This window comes from Coffea arabica, chromosome 1e (assembly GCF_036785885.1).
Source record: "Coffea arabica cultivar ET-39 chromosome 1e, Coffea Arabica ET-39 HiFi, whole genome shotgun sequence".
In the NCBI taxonomy this organism is placed as follows: Eukaryota; Viridiplantae; Streptophyta; class Magnoliopsida; order Gentianales; family Rubiaceae; genus Coffea; species Coffea arabica.
Window position 1 is genome coordinate 2,808,355 of NC_092311.1, and position 27,337 is coordinate 2,835,691.

At 33.5% G+C, this 27,337-nt stretch overlaps 1 protein-coding gene across 1 annotated transcript; it reads right to left on the reverse strand.

The window, feature by feature from the left end:
• Nucleotides 1-21,080: 21,080 nt before the first annotated feature.
• LOC113699305 (UDP-glycosyltransferase 74G1-like) lies at nt 21,081-22,861 on the reverse strand. Its single transcript, XM_027219583.2, has 2 exons — nt 22,180-22,861; nt 21,081-21,872 (listed from the first exon to the last, which is right to left on the reverse strand). Exons 1-2 carry the CDS (start codon nt 22,810-22,812, stop codon nt 21,150-21,152), a joined length of 1,356 nt encoding a protein of 451 aa, XP_027075384.1. The 5' UTR covers nt 22,813-22,861; the 3' UTR covers nt 21,081-21,149.
• Nucleotides 22,862-27,337: the final 4,476 nt, after the last annotated feature.

Genomic DNA, 27,337 nt, shown 5'->3' on the forward strand with positions numbered 1-27,337 from the left:
TAGCACCAACTTCTTTACTTTGTTTATAAAGCATTCTTTCTTCCATTGGCAATTGAGCCATTCAATTTTAGTATTCCACTCATAGGTCCCTCAATATTGCAAGCAGCATTGCTGTATTCTTGACCAAATATAAGCTGCATACTCATATTGAAAAAGAGATGATTACAAGATTCATTTCCAATACAGCATAATATACATATCATTGAACCAACCTATCCTATGTGCTTAATCTGTTCTTGCACAACAATCACAAGATAAATGAATGTTTTGGGATATATTATTTGAACCATACAAGATGATGCCAATAGACCTTAGTAGCGAAATGATTCAACACTTCATTTGCAGATTTGATAGAGAACAAACCTGATTTACTAGGCAGTCATTTCACTACATCTGACATTCCCTTGCTTAATGACTATCTAGAAGGAAGAAATTGTGCAAAATCATCTACTTTAGCTATTCTTCTCCTACTGGTGGGGATCTTTCACTCTCTATTTTGAACGATAGAAGAAACCTTAGCCTGTAGCATACTTTCAAACTATCGTACCATATTGGGCCCATATGCTGTCAACAACAGCCCTCTATGGTGCCAATTATCATACCAGAATAAATATTTTCTCCACTTTTGCTCACTGAGACAATAAAAGGCTGTATCATAGGTCTGATCTGAAAGAGTTCATGCCAAACCGAAGAACAAGATTGAGGCAATGAAATAGACTAGAAACATTTATTTTTGAGTTTCATAGTGTGAACCCAAGCAATCCAAAGAGAATCTTTTTTAAGTGCTATGTGCTAGATATGCTTAAACAATAAAGCCTTATTCCAATTATGCTTTGTTTGTTATATGATTGCTCCCATAACAGGGAATGTTCACATCATTAACCGAATGGGTATCTACTTAAAGTATGGAAAGGTAATGAATAATCTATAAAGATTTACCACCTCTTGTGGAAGAGGAGATATCTTATGTTTGGCCATGCACTTGTAGAAATATAATTCGAAATTCTTAATGCTAAGTGGAAGAATCTTAGAAAGTGTTTCTAAGTACTTCTTCATTGGAATTACATTTTAGTTGAAGAAATGAACATTAATCACATGTTGGACTAGGTATGACTTATTCCAAGATTAATATGAGATAAGTGTGGTAAAAGAATATTAATTACATGGCAAATATTCATTGTAAGCCTGTAAGTTGAAGCCATCCACTTAATTTTTCTCATTACTTGGGTAATCATGATGCATTGTTAGATGCCAATCTTGATCTATAAGTATGAGTTGATTGATTAGTAGAATCAATGATAAATTAAAAGGAGTTTTAATTATAACTCATACTTATTACCTACATATATGAGAATTTAATGGGTCATACATATTAAGAACTTTTGTAGGTGAATCAAATGAATTTCAAGTAAAGACTTGATAGATAAGTTTTTATAACTTATAATTTAATTTGTGAGACAAATTAAACTTGAGGGACTTATAGTGCAAATAAGTTTAAATCATCCAAATACAAGTGTTGTGTTGGAATAAGGAAGGTAAATCCTATTGGAAACTAGATTCAGGTTTTCATAAAGATATGGATAACTTATTTATCTATAAATGCTAACTAAGATTTTGCTAACAAGACTAATCGATACACAAATTATCTCGTGAGATTTTTGAGAAAAATCTTGAGAGAAAAATTACTCAAAATTCGCCAAGAAACTAAGAAAAAATTCACGTCTTTTATTTTTCTTATTGGAGCAAGTTTTTCATGGTGAAAAATCAGGGTTTCTTTTCAATCAATTTGTAGAGGTTTCTTGGCAATAGGTAGCACTAATCTAGTTTAAACTAATTCGACATAAAAAGGTACTAGTTAAGAAGGTTCGTGTGGCTCACCGTTAGAGACCGGACACTTGTGTAGCTACATAGATCACTTCACCATTGTCGCGCCATTTTTTGAAATAAAAGAGAAATGTGCTAAAAATGAGTATTTGTTTTTATTTTAGAAAATAAAGAGAAAAGGGCCTAAAATAGGACTTAGAATATGAGACAGTTTGGATCCAAAATAATAGTCTAAAAGGGTTTTAAAAAAAGAAAGCCGTCACTTGGTATGAAATTTACATGTACAAGTTACCCAAAATATATTTTAAATGAAACAAATAAAACTCTTTTTAGACGACTCTAGATCTTTGAAAATAAGAAAAAAAAATTCGGGAATCACGGTTGAAAAAATGGAAGGTGAAGATTTGATCAACTCAAATCTAAGGCGCCCTTTTAATCTAGCCGAGGCTAGTTGCAAGATTAGTAAAAAAATTTTCTAATCTAAGCTATAAAACTTATCATATTTAGATGCTTCTATATGAATGCAAACCTAGACTTAGGGGGTATCGAGAGGGGCAAAATATCTCTTCAAAATTTAATTGATGTAAATCACATTAATTGTAAAGTCCAAGAATGATCCCCCGAAGAGGTCAGGAATATACAAAAGATGAGACTCTGAAAAAGAAAATTATGATATATAGAAAAAAATATATATGAACTAAAAGAGGAGAATACGACATAACGGGTACGAAAAACTAAAAGTCATAACACAATTTTCCTTCTTATTTTGGGAAGGGGGGGGAGGGGAAGCATGCTAAAGTTAAAAAGCTATACTCACCCATTTTTCACATTCGAAGGGTGACTCTTGTAACTTAAACAAGCAAATAGACTAGCCTATTTTTTTTTTAACTATCTAAATAAAATGCAAGTCTAAATAATATGATTTGTGCACATAGGGATAATAGAATAAGATGACATACCATGGAAATAACCTAAAAAGGAAAAAACGCGTGAAATACAATAAATGCCATACAAAGTATGAATCTACCGTGAAGATGGTCTAAAGGGTCTAGTATTAGATTAGTCTATTTCTACAACCTCTCACTAGCATTGGACTTATAAGAAATCGGGCAGAAAAACCACACCTAACATTGAACTAGTGTGGTGATGTCATACACTCATTATAAATAAATAAAATATATAGCATATAATTAAAACAAATAAACACATAAAAGCACATAGAGCATGTAGAGCACAAAAAACCTATCTACATATCTATTATATTTATCTAACTAATTATATTTCTTGCAAAAAAAATAAAACCTATCTATTACATTGGCTATCTAATTATATTTCTTGAACAAGAGAATATTACCTATCTATTATAATTTGGGCATTTAAATACTCTCCAAATAATTACAAGATTTAAATTAAACAAGTATAAAATGAATAAAAATTTAAAATAAATAAATGAAAGATAAAACACATAAACATATAAACACATAAGAGCATATAAAATAATTTAAATAATAATAGGTATACCTTCCTTTTAAAGTAGCGGCTAAATGAGGGGAAGGGAGAGTTATCTACTTTTTCAAAATCAATACATGGGTCAATGCACCAATTTAATTGATAATTTTAAAAGAGAATGTAAACATATACTAGACTCCCCTTTTATTGTGAAAAATGTAAATAAACATAAAGCAACCAAAATTTACAAATTAAATGCATTTAAATGAAGCACAGTTTGCAATTAAAGAAGAGAAACAATTGTAATTGGAAAATAAAATAATAATAATAAGGACTAAATTACAAAAATTAGAAAAGTTTTTAGGTCAAATTACAATTCTAAAAAAGAATAGGGGTCAAAATACAATTAAATTAAGGACCTAAATTGAAAGAAATTTAAAATTTTTGGGCTACAGTAAATTTACTCAAAAGATCAAGGCCAAATTGTAAAATTCGTTTTTGATTACATTAAAAAAAATGTTGGGCTGTGCCATTTCGATTGAAGAAAAATAAGCAAATCCATCTTATTTAAAAGACAACCCAACCCAATTCATTTTTACAACCTTAAACCTAATTAAGACATTGGGCTTGAGCTTCAAAACCCATGTCACAAACCTAACAAAAAACAACACATGAGCCTATTTCTTATCTAAATCATTTGCATAAATTTCTAAAATTGTCTAATTAAAAACTAACAAATTTTATTCAAAGCCCCAATTATATTCTAAAGACCAAAATTAATTTACTCAAAATATGCATAAAACATAAGAAGAGAAATCAAGACTTTAAAGGGGAAGAAATATATATATTTTTCATAAATTTGGGCCCTAGTGTAATTATGCAAAAATTGGGAGGCCAATTTGTAAATATATTTTCCCATGGATGCAAATCAGCAAATAACATACTATTCACTTAATCGAAATTTCAGAACACATCAAAAGTGCATTAAACGACTAAAATTACCAAAGAGATAATAAACAAATGAAAGAAAGGAAACAAAAGTCTGGATTTAGATTACACAGCCCATTCCTTATTAACTAGGCTAGATCTGGGCTTTAGTGTCCTAGCCCAAACAAAATAGTGAGTAGCCTATTAGATAAATATCACAGCCCACACATAGAAAGAAAAATCAAAACCCAACATAAAACATTAGCCCATTTTTTTTAACAAGACCCAATAACAAACTCCAACGCCTAAAAGATCAAACAAAGAAAGACATGCAACAAAGCAAACGAAGAACTATGAACCAGCTCCCGCCGGAACCAAGAACAGATCCATTGGAAACTGGAAAATTTCCGGCCAAATGGCCGAAATCTTGCTGAAAAAAACCTCCAAGAGCACGTAGGGTCTAGTTTTCGTCAAGCATGATCCTTGCAACTTTATGAACTCGTTCAAATCATTAAACCAGATTCCCAAACATCATAAATCATGCAAAAATGAGATTTAAGGCTTAAACCCATGAAAACTCATGTGAGGGCTTAAAAACTTCATGCAAAGCGTTAAATCAACCAAGAAAAGAAGCTAGAGTTACCTATGGATGCTTGCGGACTCGAACAATGATAGGATGCATTTTAGTGGGATATTTTGATATTATTGCATAATTGTTTGACTAAATATTGCATTAGTTGGGTGGATTCTACTCAGATTTTGTGTTGGTGTTACTTGCAGGAAATGGTGAAGAAAAAGGGTTGAAAATCAACATTTCAGAGACTTTCTGATAGTTCCAACCTTTAAAGTCGGATTCTCGTGATTCTTCGCACGTGGGGAGCTTAAAAAAGGGAGTGAAGTGGCTGGTTACAAAATTGGAGATCGGTGGGGTCACTTTAGAGCTGAAGAAAGTAATTTGTAATAGAATTTCTATTATTTAGGAAGTTTGGTATTCGGATACCAATTTAAGATGAGAAAAACTAGGACTAGATATACTCTTCTTTCTCTGGTGGGTCTGGCCGAAGAAGGAAAAGGGAATTCCTTCATCTTTTTGGTGACGACCAATGTGTAGAAAGGAGATTGTACTTTCTTTAGGCTTGTCTTTGACTTTTCTTACTTTGGGGAGGAAACAGACGCATTGGCCACCATTGTTGACTTGTGGGATTTGCTTTTTCCTTTAGTTTTGACCGAATTGACAAAGAGCATCAGACTCTCTCGTATGATTTTGTAGGAAAAACAATAGAAAGCAACAATTTTTCTTGTTCTTTCCTTTCTCTGTTGACCGAAATTGAAAGAGCAAATTCGACAACTTTTCCTAATTCTCTACGCATGGCATGTTCTCCATTAATAGAGAACTAACTCTCTAATTCTAGTCAAGGGGACAATTGGAGATTTGGTTCGATAATTACCGTGAGATCTAAATTATTTTAACTATTTCCTTCATTTATTAGTATTTATATGTTTTCTGCTTTTAATTGTTATAACTATTGTGTATGATTGAATAGAACGCAATATTTAATTATTCACGTGGGCTATTTTGCTAATTAGGGGTAGTTGGATCCATAATTATTCGATTACCTCTATCTCGGTAGCAACTGACATAATTGGATTTATATCAGGGAAACATACGATCTAAGTTAAACAAACCCTCGAAGCGTGTTTATTAGTTAGGATTGAGCTTTTCTAAATCTTAGTGCAATCCAGAAATTAAATCCTACGGTCGTACTTAGGATTGTTTCCGGGTTAGAGAAATAGTTAACGGTCGTACCTTGACTATCGAAAAAGTAAGGAGAAACTGGTTGTTTATTGCGTGTATGACAGCTATAACCAATCTATTAATAAATGTTGGAATTATATGTGAATCGATGATTAGTGCATGAACCATTTTTGAAGTGTACCCTTGGTTAGAGTTTCCCCAATTATTTCTGTCAATTAATTATTTTTCGCATTTGATTTATTTAGTTATCCATTCATTAGCATTTAATCCTAAAACCCCCCATTTGTCTTGACTCGAAAGGAAACAAATTTCTCCCCAGTCCCTGAGGAGACGACCCTACTTGCCACTGTCTACTAGTTAATAAACTCTTCAGGAACAGGATGAATCAAGTAACCCATTGCACACTTAGAGTCCCTGCTCCAGTACTTAGAATTGATTATTGACTGTTTTTTGTGGTAGTTAGATTTTATTATTATTATTGCACAGGTTTGACACCTGTCAAACAAACATGGGGAGTCTCAAGAAAATGCACCCAAATTCTTGAAATGAAGCAAACAAGGTCCTGTCATGTAGATTCAAGTGTTAATGAAGCGGCAAATTTGAACCTTGATTTGAAGGACTTGGAGACGTTTCTCTAAAAATTTTCAAATGAAAGTTGTTTCCCGAGGATCCTAGATTGTGTAGAAACAACGTTCTCTCTTAAAGGACTACTATCGAAGTCAGATTTAGGTGAGGAACAGGGTTGATTCATCAACCCTATTCACAGCTTTCTTCTGGAAAAAAATTTTGTCTTCCCGTTTCTTTTCTTTTTCTGTCTTTTCTTGCTTTTACCGATTTTCCTAACCCTCTCCCTCAACCCTAAAGACCCATTTTTCAGCCTTTAAATGAAACCAACGAGCTAAAACCCTAGGAATTATGGTTGAGATGAAACCAGGCAATATTTGTTTCCTTCGATCCATTTTGCCAGCTATTTTCTTGATAAATTTTTTATGGTAAGGCATCCAGGTACGAACTAATCTTGGGGGTAAAGAAATGGGAAGCAAAAATGAATCTGAATTGCTTAAAAAAAATCCAGCTATTTTCCTTCTTGTACTGCTGCGTCGTTACTGGAAAATTGAAGAAGAAATGCGCCTGTGGGATACACGCGCGCGTAAGGCAGCATTTTTTTTTAAGGTAGAAAGAAATGGGTCAATGGGCCTTGTATTTTTTTTTTTTTAAAGCCTACTTTTCAGGCTTTTGCGTCTTTACTTGGGTTGAGTTTTTGCATGGATTTTGGGTAGATTTTTGCATGGATTTTGTTTGAGTTTTGAAACACAAGAAAAAACTTCTACCAAAAATTTCCAATTTTGAGCATCATTTTTTTATTTTTCTCTTTTTGCACAAACCTACAAAACAAAATTAAAATAATTATTGAAGCAATTTAAGTGAAAAATGAAATAATATACTTAAAATTAAGAAAAATTTGGTGTCTACAATATCTGCATCAAATCTCCACAGATTCAAGAAGATTTCCGTGGATTGAAGTAATCTTCTTGAACAATTTTATGTGACGTGGATTTAATCAAAGATCGATTTATTAAAGGAATCAAAATTTTTAAATTTTCCGCTATGCATGTCTCTGTGATTCCTTACGCACACACTGCCTCTTTGCGAAAGATAGGGAATAAAGCACTTTTAGTCCCAAAGTACGAGTAATATACCAAGTGGTCTCTAAAGTTTTAAATAAAATTAGTCTTTGAGATTTTTAACTTTGATCATAAAGGACGTTTGACAAAACTTATTAGTGAGCCGCAAAAAAAGCAATCCCTTTATTTCTCTCACTTGAGTCTGATGGTGTGTTTTTTCTTTTCTTTTTTGTGTTTAGTTCGCTTCATTTTAGAAATTTTCTTGAAGTTTTTAAGATAAATGAACTTATGCTTAATTTGATCTTATTTTTTGCATGAAGGCACATTGTCATTTTCAATCTATATTCCAAATTTCAACAATTTGACCATCCTGGAGAAGGGTCAATTCCTTAGAATATCGTTGTTTTGAAAAGAAATCGATCATTGCGTCCTAGTTACTTTGTTCATTTGCCAAACTCATTTCTCATCTCCCCTTTCTCTCTCTAAACTCAAGTTTTCGTTGGATCAGCCGATCAGGTTTCTCCTCCCCCCACTCTCTAAACCCGCGGCGATTGTTGTAATTAACATAACCTTCAGCGTTGGTTTCCCGGCGACTGTTTCAGGCAGCCATGTTTGCAAGCCCCGACAAGGACAATCACTATAGAGGCCCTCGCCGTGCTTTGATGTCTCGACGAGCCAGTTCAGCAAACAATAATCAAGTGAAATACATCATTAAATTTTAAATTATTTGGTTGTGAACACTTTATTTACATGATTATATTAGATAGTTATCATTCATAATTATCAATTACTTTATGTAGGCGCTTGTGCTTTAATGCTTATTTTCGTTTTGTGTTTAACTATTGCTATACTAAAATACTTTATTGTATTGATTGTATGTATTATATTAGTGTTGTTAGATTAACATTATAAATAATTAGCCAAATAATGTAGTACTAAGTATTTTAATTGGACACGCGAGTAGTTAAATTAGCAAGTTTCTACTTAGGTAAATTAGTTAGTTACTAAATAAATTGGCCATATCACTAAGTATAGGATTATGAATGGATTAGTTTAAGTGTTATTAACCAATTAATGTAGTTTTACCGTGTGATTAAAGTAATGAAGTAGAAGATTATACTTTAAATAATAGGTACTTATTTGTGAGCAATTCAAAAGCTTAAATAGACATAATCAATGTAATTAACAATGTAAATATGTGCAGATAATGTCGTTAATAATGTACTCCAAAGCAATTCAAAATTTTAAAACCTACAAATACTCCAAGTGGCCGGTATTCTTTATCTGTTTTGTAGGTTGTGTCGAATGTGACTACGTCTCCAAAAAAGTTGTAGTCAATTAACATTCCTGCATCAGCCCAAAAGATATTTGTTATCTGCTCTTCACAGTCTAGCTGTACGGCATGAAAAAAAGGATGAATTCTCGAGTGTTTGCTCTTGAAAATAATTCAGCATACTACCTGCATCTCCATATTTCAAGCTCCTTTCCCGTTTCGTTTGAAGATATTGTTTAAAATCATTCCGAGTATATCCCACATTACCTATCCCACCAGCCTTTTTTTCCATAAGCTCATTTCAATGAAAGCCCAGCATCCTCGCTTATTTTAGCTTGGAATCCTTGAGCCTCACTCACTTTTCTTTGTGATGGCATCATGTGCGAACATTGAGCAATGTTCAACTCATGGTTATGCTTTAAGACAAGGTCATGCACACGGTACTTCATTGTCCCTCTAAGCAACACGATAACCATTTTATCTCCACACCCTGTTTTCGTCAGCGCTCGTGTCCTCTTTGGCATCACATCACCTTCGTACTTGCTCTTCACACCTTCCTTGCAGCTAGGGATGGCAATGGGGGCGGGTGACCGCGGGCACCCGCCCCGCGGAGGGCTAATAGGGAGGGGGTTGGGGCGGGGGGAATTTCCCCGCTTAGAAACGGGGCTGGGGGCGGGGGAGTGTACCCTCGCCCCGCCACCCGCTTTAAAAAAATAAATATATAAAATATGTATGTATATAATTATATATATAATATATAATTTAATTAGTTACAAACTTATGATAATGATATTATTAGTTATATGTATTATATAATGTCTATTGGTATATATAATATAATTGATATTATAAATTATACTAATAATACTCCTAAATCCATCCCGAGCCTTTTCTTTCACCTCTCCAATCCTCGATCAAACTTGCGTTTATATATGTGTACTAATACAAGTTATTAATTGGTTATACTAAATTTACTAATACATTTATACTAAATCCCTAATTACACTTAATACAATAATATTTTTTTCCTAAAAAAGGCATAAGCACAATAATGAATTAGTGATTGTATTTGTGCCAAAAGTGAAAACTTGACTACTTTAGTTATATTTATTTGATCATGTTGGATTGTATTCAAATAATTTTATTTGATTGTTTTTCTAAATTTCAATTGTAAAATTACAATGAATAATAATTTGATGATGTGTTGATATTTTAGTACTTGATTATTTGCTAAAATTTAACCATATTAAAATTATATAGAAAATTTTTATTTACCCTGCGGGGGCATCCGCGGGGGAAGCGGGGACGGGGCGGGGGACGGGGGCGGAGGGAGTTTGTAGGCAGCGAGGCGGGGGATGGGGGAGGGGTCCCCTGCCCCAACCCTGCCCTGTTGCCATCCCTACTTGCAGCAACTATATCTCCTAGACGTGGTCACGTCGTCTTTGTATTTATTTAGATAGTTTTTGCGTACACTAAAATCCATTTTAAGGCATATTTGTTGTAAAACTTGTACGCCTCCTTTTCACTGTTGAACTCCATTCCTAACTCAGTGGTCCTATCTTCTGCCAATTTGCTGTAATCCATTACTTCTGCTCCTACCAATTATGCATCAAACACCCTAATTTGCAACACTTTATGAATAGTATGTACATAAACGACAGCATAAATGTATATTACCATTCACAATGTGTTATGAATCACATATTACTGGTATACCAAATTCTATTATTACGCTTATCAATATGATTAATGATTCACATCAATTTACTTTTACTCGAAGACAACGGCATTATTTATGTACAAATACAACTCCATGTACACTAAGTAATACGGACTGTAATGTGTTGGTCACACTATGTAAGTCTATTTTAACTGTAGGTACATCCACTCTGGTGATTATATTTACGTTCTAGGTTCCTTATCTCACTGGACCTTATGTCATTCGTTAATGACAACCGCCTAAACCAACTCCGCATTTTCTATTATTTCTACATTTTGAGGGCCAAACAAGCATTTTCTACTCAGTGTAATATATTTCTTATATCATGTAATTTATTTACAACACCAGGTACACCCATTTATTATTCACATCTATTTGCCTTTTTTCCTCTGTTTCACCTCATTCAACTCTACACCTCCATTTTATACACACTGCATGGTCCGGAAGGGGCAAACTAAGATTGCGTGATGAACATAGACCAACTACTGGATGCACAATGATTCATACCAATTGTAATGCGGTGGCTATAACCTGTAACTTATTTACAACAGGATGTACATTCATTCACTTGTTAAATGTGACTTTGTTTCTCTCATCTTTCCCTAATTCCGCTCGACGCTTTACTTCAATACATACCCCTGGGTTTTCGGATAACTACTATCCCATTATAGTCCATCACTGAAAAGTTGAATGCTCACACACACACACATACGGTACAACTTCACTATTCTTCACAACCAATATTATGTTTTTAGTGACTCTAATTTCATCCTTCATTTAACCGATGTGCATTGGGTGACAAATGATTGGCCACAGTTGCTGATATGGTTCAGTCACGTTACCTTGATCTGCTAATATGCTTTATATTTCACCGAACTCGGAGAGCGCAGTTGCTTCTACTATTAAGTTGCACGACTGAACCAAGTTCGTGAGATGATGAATTTCCTCTGTTTACTTCTACCTTGCTGCTTGCCTTGCACGCATTCAAAATGGATACAACATTCTCATACCCAGCTTCAAAATACATACAACACTCTCACTGCACTGTTTGCTTTCCTGATTCACGCAACACCATACCCCAACTGTCTTTACCCAATTTTCTGTCAATTGCTACCTTCAGCAGGACACCTACTCTCTTCCCTCAGTTTTGTTTTGTGTGGTTAATTCAAGTTCTCTTCCCTCAGTTTCAACTTTCAAAAATTTCAACTCTTTCGTTTGCTCTGTCTGATACTGTTTGGGCTACAAAATTTTTTTTTACGCCATCGTTTTTTACCTCTACTTAAGGCTTCCTGACGTGGATCATTTCTTGCCTCACGTTTGTGCTTGTGAGGAGACTGTTCAGGAGCGGTCGGTCTGATGACCGCTCCTGCCCCTAATCTCATCAGAAGGACCGTCCCTGAATGGTCCCCTCACAAGCCTCAATAAGAGGCTATAAAAGAGCCACGTTGACATGGATAAAAACGCTCCCGTTTTACTTAGTAAGTATGAAAAAATATTAAAAAAAACTTATCTTAACCTAATAGATTCCACTACTGTCAAAACTCCGTTTCAAAAAAATCCCGCCCAAATTAATTGGGCGTGACTGTTCATTAAAATTTGAAGCCTAAAAACTCTCCCTCCAAAAATTGTCAATATTCCTTCATAACTCTAGAACAAGGGTAAAATAACATTCAAAAACAAGAAAGTTGCAGACGAGGAGTGTCAAAGAAGAGCCATGGAAATATACTATCACCCATCAATCATTACACTAAGGAAAAGGAAGAACTACTTGCTGAAGGAAAAGGTGTTGGGGATCTAATAGTAGAAGGTGGTGGGATCTGAAATGGAGAAACACCCAATTGCATCCACATAAACCTTTCAGGTAACAACGTTGCAAACCAATGACTTAATTTCCATTTTTTGGTGAATGGTATCCATCTATTTTACTTGTAGGCTCCGTGAAAACCCTTTGAATAGTAGAAGTTAAATTAGTTGATGGACTACACAAGGGAGGAGAGTAAGAAAATGTTGCACACCAAATGTTTGCAAAATAGAAAAAAGAACTTTCAAAACAATTAATAGAAAGAGCTTTTAGTAGGGGATATGCAGGGGTATTTGTCTACAATAACAATAACAGATCAATAATATAGTCAAGGTTTTAGGCAGATAAAAGAAACGAAAATTTTCAAGTTATATTTTTCATTTGTGTTGATTAGTAGGGACATTTAATGGTGTAGAGAGAATTATTCGGTGTTTATGGGCGATTACAACCAAGTAAATTAGGATGTACATTAAGAATAATAGTAAGAAAAGTGAATGATTAGGATGAATATTATAAGATATTCCAGTAAGTGTGCCTTTACATCAATATTGGATAGCAAAATAATATTTGTAATTAATTGGTCATAGTGAAGAAACAGTTTCATGCAGTTGTAAATTAATAACCATTTACATTAAAATGTTAAATCTGCTTAGAGAAGTAACAAAGGAGGAAAAAGAGAAGGAAAAGAGGCCAACAAAAAGAGGGAAGTGCACACATTATTAACCATTAATGAGTGGTACCTCATGTTTGAAAATTAATACTTATTCATATAACAGTTGTCTAGTAATTGAAGTGAATTACTTCAAACTTAATTGGTATGAATATTTGAAATAATTTATTTATATTAGGTTGAATGTACATACTGTTCAGTATGCCTTATGTAGTGCAAAAATATAATTATAAGATGTCTTAATAGTGTGCCTATACATTATGTTAGATAACTATTATTTTTTGTGAATAAACAATGACTGTGAAGAAATACTTTCATATAGTTTTAAATTAATAATCAATTAACATAATGCCCTTGTTAAAGAAAGGTGTGAAGGTTTGATAATAAAGGAAAAAAATAAAAGAAAGTGCACGCATCAAATATTAATGGTGGTCCTTGTTTGTATAATAGTAGTATAGCAATTGAAGTGGATTGCTTCAAAGTTGATTGGTATTGATGTAAATTCTAATTTTTATGTGTTTGGTTGAATGTACATATTATTCAGTATGCCTTACTTACTGGTAGAAAATGGTTACAAGATGTCTTAGTTAATATACCTGTACATCATGTTGGATAAGTATTATTATTGGTGAACAATTAGTGATAATCGACATATACTTTTATGTGGTTGTAATTCAGCAATGAAGTAATAGGATGATGTTAAAGTAAGATCTAAGGGATTTATAATGAAAGGAAAAGAAATAAAAGGAAGAGAAGTGGGGTGAAGTGCGCACAGTATTAATTTGACAATTTATTATCGCATGTTTGTAACTTGGTACCTATTTGTACATTCCTAGTCCATAGGATTAAACTTGATTGGATAAGTGTATGTTGTAATATGTATGTATTAGGCTAAATGTACTAAATGTTTAGTATGCCTTACTCAGATTTGAATATAGTATATCATATTTAGTTGTGATTTTATAATGTCATATGAATGCCAGGACAAAAAGGAAGCATATCAACCGTCCCTGAACAATGTAACATTTTTTTGAACATTTTGTAATTCGATGTAAACTTCTTGTACATCCTTACAATAGAGGTGTGATATTTTGTTACTGTTCATATGGATCCCATATGCAACAATTGTGCCTCTATTGTTAAGTTTTACTAGTATTTCACGTAGAGTTACGTCTTGTTCAAAAAATATTACATCATTCAAAATGGTTGTATTGAACAAAGTAAATAGCCTTTACAATTTGCATGAGCAGTGGCAAGATGGCAAGGAAAAGGACAAGGAAGAATCCAAGTGAAAAGAAAGAAATATAAGTAGGGGGAACTACTGAGCTTGCAGAACCAATCCCATCATTTATAATTAGAAAGGAAAAGAAGAAATCAACTTGAGAAGAAGAAATGGAGCAAGCGAAACTCAACTAACAACATTGTATAAACCTTTTACCTTTTTTTATTTATTTGCTATCACAACATTTGTAAATTTTCAATTTCAATTTATAAAAAATGTTATGTAGTGATAGGTAAGAATCCTTCTAGATATCATTGTAATCATCGTAGATTTTTGTTCAATTTGTAGATTTATTTGAAGCATTATATATATCTATCAGAATTGTTGTACATATTATTATAACTAGAGTGTACATTTGGTTAAATTTTTTTGTTCAAATTTTAGAAATATTTGTAAATAATAAAATTATATAATAAAGAGGCACTTTGTTATGTTTATAAACTTAACAGGCTCCTCTATTCTTCATTTTTTTTTGAAGAATCCATTCTTCATTTTAAATCACACATCATCTCTCTTTATGTATATGTTATTTTTATATGTATCATACCTAATAAACTCAAGGATATTTATTCAAAGAGCAATTAAATGATAGAAGTATGCCAAAATTGACATCCCAACCACGTTTCTAAAGTTTTTAGTTTGGGATTTGGTAAAAATGGAAACGAGTGACATTATGATTGGGTGTTACAAACTTGTTGATGGGCAATTATTGCTTTTTGAAATTATAATATATTGACAACTAAAATTTTACCTAAAGCCATTACTTCCATAGTAGTGATAGATGATTAGTTAAATTTTTGTTCAATCAGCATGTATATAATTTATAAGTAACCAAATGTAACTAATTTTCATCAATTTGTGAAACAAAAATCTTTATTTTCTTAAACATATCATAAAATGGACTAAACAATTTGTAAGACATTAGTAACGAAAAATCAATAAGGATCAACATGGGATACAACATCAAAATGTTACTAATTAGCAATAGAAAGTAAATGTTTTTTTTTTTTACCAATTGATAGAATAGAAGTTATTGTTTTGGATATATTGTAAAACAGATCGAACTAACAATAAAAAAAATTAACAACATATAGTACTTAAATACTAACTAGATTTGCAATACTAATAAACAAAATCTAAAATTAGCAATTTAACTATTTTTGCCTCTAGTACATTTTAAAATAGATTGAACATGTGGTAATGAATTAAGAACTAAATGTAGGTAAATTCTAACGAGTGTTACGAGTCTTGCACAAAGAAACTATCTAATTATCCAACCTAATTTCTTTGCTCCACTAGCATTGATTGATATCCATTGATTCGTCGAAAGAAGCTATCTTTGCTCTTGACATGCTGCAAAATAAGGTGAATAAGATATCATGTGTTAACAATTACATACAGGGCATAGCTAATCAAATCCCAATTTGTACGCCTATATGAACTCTATGTAACCAATGAACAACTATATAGTAAATTCATTCTTACATTATATGTATGCACATGATAGTGTGTAAGGGCTAACAACTTATTACAGATTCAAACAATAGACTAACTTTTGTAAATTTATGACCATGTAAGCATACATAACATAGAACACTACTTCATACCCACAAACAACTTGTACACTCCACAGAAAAATGCTAATATCAACTATACCAAAGTTTCTAGAATACATTCCAAATCATGTAATTACTTTTTGCTGCGCTATATCTAATCTCCTTTTACAAAAATACATAATCAAGTAACTAATACCTAACATGATATACATTTTTATAAACTGATTGTACCTTATAGATCATCCTGTGTAAAGTGCTCACAAACAAACTAATACTCTTCATACAAGTAAAATTACACATCCATTATAGAGAGATGCACAAGTTGATTAAAGGGCCAATAAGCATTCCAAAGTTATACGCACCATTGCACTACCTTTTATAGATATACATAGTCAAGTAACTAACATCTAACATGTTGTACATTTTTTGTAAACTGATTGTATCTCATGGATCACCTCGCGTAAAGTGCTTATAGGCAAATTAGTATTAGTTATACAAATAAAATTACACACCCACGGCAGCCTGCAAGGAGATGCACAAGTGGGTCAAAGCATCAATAACTATTCCAAATATATGCATACTATTGCACTATGCATGTGGCTGCGATGACTAATTGCAATATGCATATAGACAAATAACTACATGTTCAACAATTTCTACGCATTGTACTTGGTCGGTTACACGGTGTACATTATTTCAACCAGATTATACATTCACTAAGTATTTATATACATGCTACTTAATGAAGTAAACTATAGTGTATGCATAAAATTTTATTGGCCGATGTTACAATGCTAAAATTATTCTTGTGGTTGGTTGGATGCGATTCCTATGTCTTCTATTAGTAACAATGGTAATAAACCAGCCAACACATTAAATGAATCACTATCAATTAAACATAGGCACACTACTAAGTCATCTTGTAACCATTTTTTTGCATTGCATAAGGCACACTGAACAATATGTACATTTAGCCTAATATATATAAATTATTTCAAACACTCATACCAATTAAGTTTGAAATAATTCACTTCAATTACTAGATAGCTGATATATGAATAAGTACTAATCTTAAAAAATGAGGTACCACTCATTAATGTTTAATAATGTGTGCACTTTCCTCTCCTTTTTGGCCTTTATTCCTTCTTTTTTTCGTCCATTGTGATTTCTCTAAGCAGATTTAACATTTTAATGTAAATGGTTATTAATTTACTATCCAACATTGATGTAAAGGCACACTCACTAGAACATCTTATAATCCATCCTAATCATTCACTTTGTTTACTATTACTCTTAATGTACTTCTATTTTACATCGATGTAATCACCTATAAACACCTAATAATTCTATCTAGACCATAAGATGTCCCTACTAACTCACACAAAGAAAAATAAAACTTCAAAAATTTCCTTTTCCTTTATCTGCCTAAAACCTTGACTACATTGTTGATCTATTGTTGTTATTGTAGTCAATTACCCTTACTTATCCCCTAATAATAGCTCTTTCTACTAATTGGTTTGAAAGTTGTCCTTTTCTTTTTTGCAAACATTTGGCGTGCAAAATTTCTCTTTACTCTCCTTTCTTGTGTAATCCATCAATTGATTGAACTTCTACTATTCAAAGGGTCTCCATGGCGACTACAAGTAAAATAGATGGACGCCATTTATCAAAAAATGGAAATTAAGTCATTGGTTTGCAACACTGTTACCTGAAGGGTTTATGTGGATGCAATTGGGTATTTCTCTATTTCGGATCCTACCACCTTCTACTATCAGATCTCCAGCACCTTTTCCTTCAGCAATTAGTTCTTCCTTCTTCTCAGTGTAATGATTGATGGATGATAGTATATTTCCACGGGTCTTCTTTGGCACTCCTTATCTACAACTTTCTTGTTTTTGAATGTTATTTTACCCTAGTTCTAGAGTTATGGAGGAATATTGACAATTTTTGGAGGGAGAGTTTTAGGTTTCGAATTTTAATGAACAGTCATGCCCAATCAATTTGGGTGGAATTTTTTTGGAACGGAGTTTTGACGGTAGCGGAATCTATTAGGTTAAGGCAAGTTTTTTTTTTTTTTAAATTTTTTTCATGCTCACTAAGTAAAACGGGAGCGCTTTTATCCATGTCAATGTGGCTCTTTTATAGCCTCTTATTGAGGCTTGTGAGGGGACCATTCAGGGACGGTCCTTCTGATGACCGTCCCTGCCCTGTATCCCTTATGATGACCATTTCTACCCCATATCCTAGGAAGACCAACTTGTCAAAGCTATAATTGGCGGACTTTTTTTTTCAGCTATAATTTAAGGAATTGGCCACAGTAGCATTGCAACTATGCAAATTGTAATTCCTTTTCTTTGTAGGTGAAAAGAGGTTAAAAATTTGTGCAAATTGCAAGCTGTAAAAGTGAATGCTAGGCAACCTGTAGGCTAATTAGTCAGAATATCGATAAAAAGAAAAGTCGGACATGTATGGATCTGACAATGGGTACGTATAAAACTACACAACTAGGCAGCATAAGAGGCTTTGTTTTTTTTTAAAGTCTGACACTAAATTTTTTTTTTAAACGCTGCCGGGCCGCACAGAACAATTTTTTTTTTTAAATTCGCTGGCTACCGGGCTGTCTCAGCCCAGTAGCCAGCTTTTTAAAGTTTTTGCAGATTCTTTGAGTGTAATTTTTTTAAACTAGCCTGCAATTTTTTTTTTTAGGGTAACTAGCCTACAATATAATGTGGTCAAGTGTTATTTACCCTCTTATTTTCACAAAATAAAATATGATTTGATTAATGCATGTCCACTAAGCATCATTAATAGAAGATTTAAGTATTAAATTTTCTATAAAAAAAGGTGTAGTTAATTTGAAAAGGCATTCAAATGGAAAATGTGCAATAATTGTAATTATGTACATTTACATGGTAAATTAATTATAATTTAAATATATTAACCGGCGTCTAATCCGTTAAAATAATCCAATAAAAAGAAAAGTCTAGGTCGGCAGTAGACGATCTTGTCATTATTTAATCGTCATCACGTGCCTGTAATCACGCTTTCATCCAGTCTGACCAAAACAGTGAATAATTTAGTATTCTTTGAGATGTGTCCAATTGCGGACGGTGCATTAAGTCCTAATAAGAGGTAATTGTAAACTATCTAATAGTAATGATGCATTTACTGTTGACGGCCTTGCATAAGCGAAAAAACCTCCTCACCATTCATAAAAGGCCCCAAGCACGGACGGGAGGAATCTTTTCTAATAATAATATTTGGCCCGCCACTTGGGATCCTCGGTTACAAGTACCCAATGCCAATCCAATACCACCTATAATATTATGTCAAGTGTCATGTTATTATTTACACTTTAATTTTTTAATAATTCAACTTGACTTGGTTTAACACAAATTTTCTTTGTCCTCTAAAACTTTGAACCAAAATTAACCAATCGGTCTAATTTCATTACCAATACTTTCATCATTGAGTGCCTTCGAACAAAATTGCACAGAAACTCTTGGCACACGTTGATTGCTTTGAAAAAACCAAAAAGAGAAAATTTCCTGAAACTAGTGTACTGAAAATTCCTAAATGGTGACTCGCACTGCTGCTGGAAATTCTTTCAGCTATATTGTTCGCTGATTCCGATGAGCTCCACGCTTCAACGACGTCGTCCTTCTGGAAGGAGCAGCAAGGTGAAGAAACCAATTAAGAAAGATAACAATGCTCCAAGTAAATGTACCTTCTCTCAGAGGAGGACGTAAATCTGGTGCCCAGGTTTGCAGTGCCCGGCTGATGCCCAATTGAATTTGCTCGAAAAATTAATCCCACGGTAAGGACTAAAACCTCAAACACCACCAACCAACCTCCCAAAAGAGACCCCCAAAAAAAAAAAGCAATAATAATAATCAAAGATGAAAGACTGAAGCAGAGCTAAGTTACATAAAGGAAACACTGGGGTTTCATTGGTTATCAAAGAGCCGCAGAAATAGCCGCAAAAAGTTTTAATTTGAGTACTTCCTGAATAGGTCTTGTCAATTTGCTTCAACAGTCGAAGGCTACAGCTTTAGCTTATCTGGCAACGGTTGAAGCTTTTAGGGACTTTTTCTCTTTTTGACTTTGTTCAAAGCAATCACAATGAAAAGGTTTGGAATTTGAAGGCAATTTTGTTTAGGGTTATCTTTTTCTTTTTCCTAAAGCAACCGATCTTGAGTGGTTGCTGTACAAAAGTATTGGTAATGGAATTAGACCGGTTGGTTAATTTTGGTTTAAAGTTTTAGGGAATAGAAAAAATTTATATTAAATCAAATCAAGTTGAATTATTAAAAAATTAAAATACAAATAATAACAGGACACTTGGCACGATATTATAGGTGACATTGGATTGACATTGGGTACTTGTAATCGAGGATCCCAAGTGTTGGCCCGTCTACCTGTCTTGCTAATTTATCTAATTTATCAATGTATCAATATACGTAGCAACCATATAAACACGGAATAGATACGACAAATGGTGATTTGTGAACAAAGAATTTGAAGTGCTTATTTTAACCGGCCATGATTGGCTTAAACCCAAGACTATGTTTGAGTGCGAAGTTTTTTTTGCCCGATTTGTAATATATAAGAGTTCTTTTACAACTTTGTCTATAACAATCTTTTACAAATAATCTAAAATTTTTTAAAATACTCCCAAAAATACTTAAAAATACGCAAACTTTCGTCTTTCTTTTTCTTCTTTTTTTTTTCTTCTCTCCTATCTCAACTCACCACTGCTCCGCTGGTTGGCATCTTTTGCTTTTCCCCTCTCTCTCCCTTCCCCCTTCTCCTCTTTCCTCCCTCCTTTCCATAACCCCATGCCCAACCCCTTCTGCTGATTGACAACTAGATCTCTTTGCATGCGATCAGATCTTTGGTTGCCTACTAGGGAAAAGGGTAGGAGGACGGGATTAGGGAAAGCAAGAGAAGGGAGAGAAGGAGGAGAAAGGAAAAGAGAGGAAGAGGATGGGGAGAGGGAAGGAGAGGAAAAATTTTTTTTTTTTAAAAGAGGGGAAAGTATGGTGGCGGTAGTGGTGGACAGGGGAGAGAGAGAGAGAGAGGAGGAAAAGCAGTGAGGTTTTGGAGAAAGAAAAAGAGAGGAAAGAAAAAAAAAGAAAATTTTCCCCAAATTCTCTACTACATAAATTTTTTTTTTTAATAAATTCTACAATAAGCGAAGTAAAGTTTATTACAAACTTTCAAAAAACGCATCCAAAAGAAGACAAAATACACTGTTTCAATCTCTTCAAGATTGAATCAATTTGGAGACAAAGTCTTTAATATTTTTGTCTGAACTTCCCCCTTCATCAAAAGCCTGTCTTGCTAAATCCTTCCACTTTTTTGCATGCTTACTAATCTCTTGTCCTTTCTTCCCGTCCATCACAAGGTTTATGCATTGACTAATCACATCTCTTCTAACAATTCCAGTTTCATCTGGCCGAGCTTTGATTCCCATATTCCAAATGTCCGTTACAAACTTGGCATTTGTGCTTTGATCTGTCCATTGTGGCATTGCTATCATCGGGACTCCCAAACTTAAGGCCTCCAATGTTGAATTCCACCCACAATGAGTTATAAAGCAGCCTATAGATTTGTGGGCTAAAACGTCAAGCTGAGGACCCCATGAGATTATTAGTCCTTTGCCAAATGTTTCTTTAACAAAGTCCTTTGGCAGCTTCTTTGACTCTGATTCTCTAACCACCCAGAGAAAATGATAGCTGCTAGCTCTCAAGCCCCATGCTAATTCTTCCATCTGCTTAACTTCAAGTTTTGCCAAACTTCCAAATGATACATAAACAACTGAATTGATTGACCTTTCATTTAGCCATGACATGCAAGCATTGGTCTTTGGCTTAAAAAGATTGAGACCATACTGCTTGTCATCTTCAAGGCGCTTTTCTAAGTACATGGATGGAATAGTTGGTCCAATTGTCTTTACCGGTAGGATTTTTGCCATCCAGTGAATCACCTAAGCAATATGTAATACAAAACCAATAAAATTCATAGTAGTAGACAAAATGCCACTTTTTCAGTTTTTAGTTAACAAACACCTAACTGGCATGGTCATTCAGGACTTAGGTTCCCGACTGTAATATGTGTAGGTATTATTAGATTTATTGGCCGGAGGGAATCTTGATCTAGTGCTTAAAATTCAGCTCTCAAAAATTAGAAATCTTAAATTCAAATTCTCCTTCTCCCTCCCGGGCTTCTTAAATCTAATAATTTCCCTATTAAAATAAGAAAATAAAAAAAAAGACGTATTGAAGTACGCTTACCTCTTCCTCCAACCCGTAAAATGTGTTGAAAAAGATCCAGTCAGCTTCTTCAAAATTTTCGATTTGGTCATGTACAAACATCTGTGTACTTGCTGGATATAGACCAGGATTAGACACAAAAGAGGGCAGATCTGAAGCTAATAATGGTGGCAAACCGGGAATGTCCACTCCACTCTCCTCTAGAGGAAGCTTCAAAAGTCCTTTGTGGACATGGTTGTAGATGTTATTGACAGCACAGGATTGAGTGAAGAACACACCCGCACGTACGCCAAGATCCTTGCCTACATCTAGACACCAAGGCAAGAATGCATCATAAATGATACAATCAACAGGACGGCCCGAATCTTGAAGCTTCAAGACTAGCTCAGTCAGAGTTTCTGAGCCAACCTTTTGAAACCTAGGAAAGTATATTTCCATTGCAATTCCATTTGCTCCCTCATCATATCCATCAGAGATGGTCTCCACTGAGATAGAAGCTGAGACTTCATCCACGGTTTCAAACAAGAACTTGGTTGTAGCAAACGTGACTTTGACGCCCTCATGTTGCAGACGCTTAGCAAATTGGAGCATTGGGTTTATGTGACCTTGGACGGGATACGGCAATATCAGGCAATGAGCTCTGTGAGTTTCCATCAATTGCTATAACCAAGAAATTTGAGAATGCACTGTTTGGAGGTTCCAAAACCTTTGCAGATGTAAATGTAGATGTCATTACCCTCTTTATCATAGTGATATGTTTAGTGGGTACTTCTAATCCCCTCCTCTCCACCCGCTTCTTAAATCCCATCGTTCCTAGTAGAATATTTTTTTTTTTTTGAAAAAAGGCACTTGTTTAAGATATAATTATGTATTAATTTTTTTTGAGAAATAAAGTTAATTAAAATAATGTATAAATGTAATGATAGGTAATAATTGTTAGTTTGTGCACGCACATAGTATAAGTTGGGTGTGATATAGGTGTATTAACGAATACTCACAGAGAAACATTTTTTAACATCAATCAGTTCTCCTCAAAACAAAAAAATGCTAAGGTTACATCTTTGTTAGCAAATTCTAAAAAAATTCGTAGGTATTCATTTGTTCTAAAATGCATGAACATTCTTCAATTTTTTCCTCTTTAATTTTCAACATAACGAATGGAAAATTTGAACCATGATAGCTACAAAGTCAACCCCAACCCTTTTACCAAATATCGTTAATGAAAAGTAAGAAGATTAGGATCCACGGACCTGATGCAGCGCTCGCAATAATTAAGTACTATTACGTAAATGACCTTTGTCTAACTTATAGATCAAAAATATTACTATAAAGGAGAAATGATCACTAACCGTCGGTTTTCGCTTTTTTTAGGTCAACGCCGTGTTTTAGCTGTACCTTCAGTCCATCGTACAAATGACAAAACAAAGTAGTATCTCCGTAGCATTTGAGATTCCACCTTCACCAGCAGCTACTGGTTTGCTAGAGAGAAATATTCTTCTGTGGCTGCATTACAAAAAAGAATTGCTGGCCATCGCTATGGACAAAGTTGGGATGGTTGTGATGTATATAAGATTTTATCTGATCGGTCAATTTTTGGTGCCTTGAGAAATGCATGTGGATACGCCGTTAAAGTCTCAAAAATTATCGTTCAACCCCTGAATTGTACCACTTTCGTAAAAGTTAATTGTCAGCTATTCTGAACTTATTTTGAATTTTGAATAAATTAGTTTTAATAGAGAGCAAGAAATATCCTCAAGCGTACAATCTTTCTTGTGCTAGTGACATTTACATAGGGAATCTGTGAAATTCTTGACCTGCCTCCCATGTTGTCTTTCTTGTATAAAGGCTTTGTTTTTTGGCATCTAAAATATTTACTTTGTCATATCATTGTACACATACCAATTTACAAGGATAATATATTTGATCCTCGGCCACCAACTCACGTAATCGTACTCCCTCCATCTTATTAAAAATGTCATATTTTTATTTAAAGATATCCTAAAATATTTATCATGTTAAAACAGTCAAAACACTTTTTAATCTTTTTTTTAATATAACCCTTCTTTCTAATCAAATGCATATTACCATTCAGATTTAAATTTTGAATTTGTAAAGGTAAAATTAGAAAGAAAAGCATAAACATCACAATCAAATCATTATTTTTAAAGTTGTGCCACATATCCAAAGTTGGAATAGTTGTGCACACCAAAAGCCAATATTTTAGATTATGTTCATTGAAGATTGTTTGGAAAAGTTTTTATAATAATATTATAGTATTTTTTTTGAAATGCAAGATATATGATACTTAAAATTGGTTGAAAAATTAAAAAGATTTTAAAAACGTGTTTATAATACAACATAAAGAAAATTTTCAAATAATTTACTATTCAAACACACTAGTAAAAACCTTTTGGAGCGGTTGCTTCCTTGCCGCTATTTCAGAGAACAATGGCTATTTTATAAATTACAATCTTCAAATTAGCTAACCTCTAATAGCTATTGATTGGATCGGGTTGGATTCTTCTCAATCGGTACTAACACAACAAATGTCGACATTTAGTAAGAAATCAACGTTGATCTTTTCCTTTTATCAATCTAAGAGGTAAAGAATTCCAACCATGTCTGGAACTTGAGCTCAATGTTCTTACATCGTTCTTGATAGCCCTGCTGCATTATACACAGCTGAAACAAGTAAAGTGCATAAACAATCAGAGAAAGAGGGCAGAATTTTCATTAGCAGCCCTCTCAATATGGCTCGAGATTTAAAAAAAGTAGTGCATAAACAAGAATAATTTTGAAATAAATATAATGTTTTAGCTTTCCTCGAGCATCTACCCTACTGCCTGATAGATACCAAAGAACATTGGCCAGAAGGGCATGCTAGGTGCATTAGTTTTTTTTTTTTTTTTGGGTAAAGAAATGTTTAAGTGTTTTCATTTGAGGTCATCATCGTGGGATGGGACATTACTCGGGACCTCTTTTTCTATTTTTTCATCGGGACAAGTATCTGTTCTTACTAATTGAGTTTACACGAGTTGGTTGCTAAGTATCTATTCTGATGTATTTACTGTCATTCGTGCAAATACCAGAATGAAATTATCCCTTTTATAAAAAAATAAAAAATAAAAAAAAGAAGGCATGGGTAATAGTTTGTGAGGCAATGTAAATAATTTGATTGTGTACATTTATGAATACATATTTTATAAAATCAATACATATGTCCTTTACGATGAATAGTTTAAACATAACCTCTCATTATTATTTAATCAAAGGCTGACCGTTTCCCTACTGTTCCTGACAACTTAAAAAATAGAATGAAGGAAGAAGCACGGCTCTTCGGATTTTAAAATTGACTTAAGTTATTGCCCCAAAAAATAAAATAAAAGAAGTCATGTTTATTAATTTGTGGTCAGTAAGTAAATAGTTTTATGTAACGAATCTTCTGTCTCACTTCTTGTGCCACTTTCTGTCCCATTTTTTATTGTATTACTATTTTTTTCATAAATATCAAATTTTAGTTCATTTTCATTTGATATGGATTCAATAACTATTAATTGAGTAATAACCAAAAATAACAGTTTCAAAAAATCAATATATAACAAAAAAAAAATTTTAAAATACATCAAAAAATTCATAAAAAATCTCATTTTTTATGCATTTTGATCTTTTGAGTTTGTTAAATTTTGTATATTACTCAATTAATAGTTATTGGATCTTATTGGATTTTAAGGAAATAAAAAAGAATTAAAATATAATGTTTATAAAGAAACAATAATAATATAATAAAAAGTGAGACAGAAGATCCGTTACGATAATTTGATTGTGTACATGTATGAATGCAAATTTTAAAACATTAGCACTTCTGTCCTTATAACGAGTCAATTATGAATTAACCATAAGCTCTTTTTATTAATTAATCATAGACTGGCTGTCCTTTTCCCTACTGTTCCCAACGACCGAAAAAATAAAAAGACGGAAGGACATTCATAGTAGAAAAATTAAAGGACAACTCATGACGGTGATTAAATAATTGTGATTGTAAAGTACAACTAATGATGGGCAAGGTTCAATTTTAAATTGAAGTGATGAGATTGAATTTGGGAAAAAAATTTTAAAAGAAGGACAAAATTTGTTGTGCATGTATGTAATTTTAGTGTCTATATTTATTGTTTATTTTTTAAAAAGGACAAAATTTGTTGTACATGTATGTAATTTTAGTGTCTAAATTTATTATTTATTTTTTTAATATTTATATTTGTTCTGATAGTATACACATCGCGGGGTGTAATTGATACGGACAATTGCACAAGTCCCATATCAAGGAAGATGTATAACTTCATTTTTTTTTTGGGAAGGGGAAGGGGAAGGGGAAGGTTAGTATTTCATGATTAAGCTTCCATAACTTTTATGAACCGTCAATGCACGTGATCTTGAGAACAGCTAGGTTGTGCAAAATTAGTTTGGCAAAATGGCAACAAAAAACAGCCAAAAATGGCAACCAAAAAGGTCAATTTCAGTCACTCTTCCTAAATTTTAGGTGACAAATACCTTGCGGTCTGTTGATTATTTATGGAGAAAATAAATCAATTCCTACCAACCCCACCCCTCCCCCACAGTTCCCCACCAAAAAAATAAATAAATAAAGGACAAAATAAACTCTTTTGTCTCCTCATGATTGAGCCAAATCTGACACTAAGTCTTTAATGTTTACATGGTGTAATGTCAGCCGCACAAAATTTTGAGGGCAAATCTTGGCCCTTAACCGTGCAGGGACGGTCATCAGTATGACCGTCCCTGCCCCAAATCCCTTCTTCAAAAGCCTGTCTTGCCAATTCCTTCCACTTTTTTGCATTTTTCCTAATCTCTTGTCCTATCTCCCGCTCCATCACTTTGCTTATGCATTGACCAATGACATCTCTTCTAATTCCAGTTTCATCTGGCTGAGCTTTGATTCCCATTTTCCAAATGTCCATTACAAACTTGGCATTTGCGCTTTGATCTGTCCATTGTGGCATTGCAATCATTGGAACTCCCAAACTTAAGGCTTCCAATGTTGAATTCCACCCGCAATGAGTTATAAAGCACCCTATAGATTTGTGGGCTAAAACTTCAAGCTGGGGACACCATGAGATTATTAACCCTTTGTCAAATGTTTCATCTAAAACTTCAAGCTGAGGAC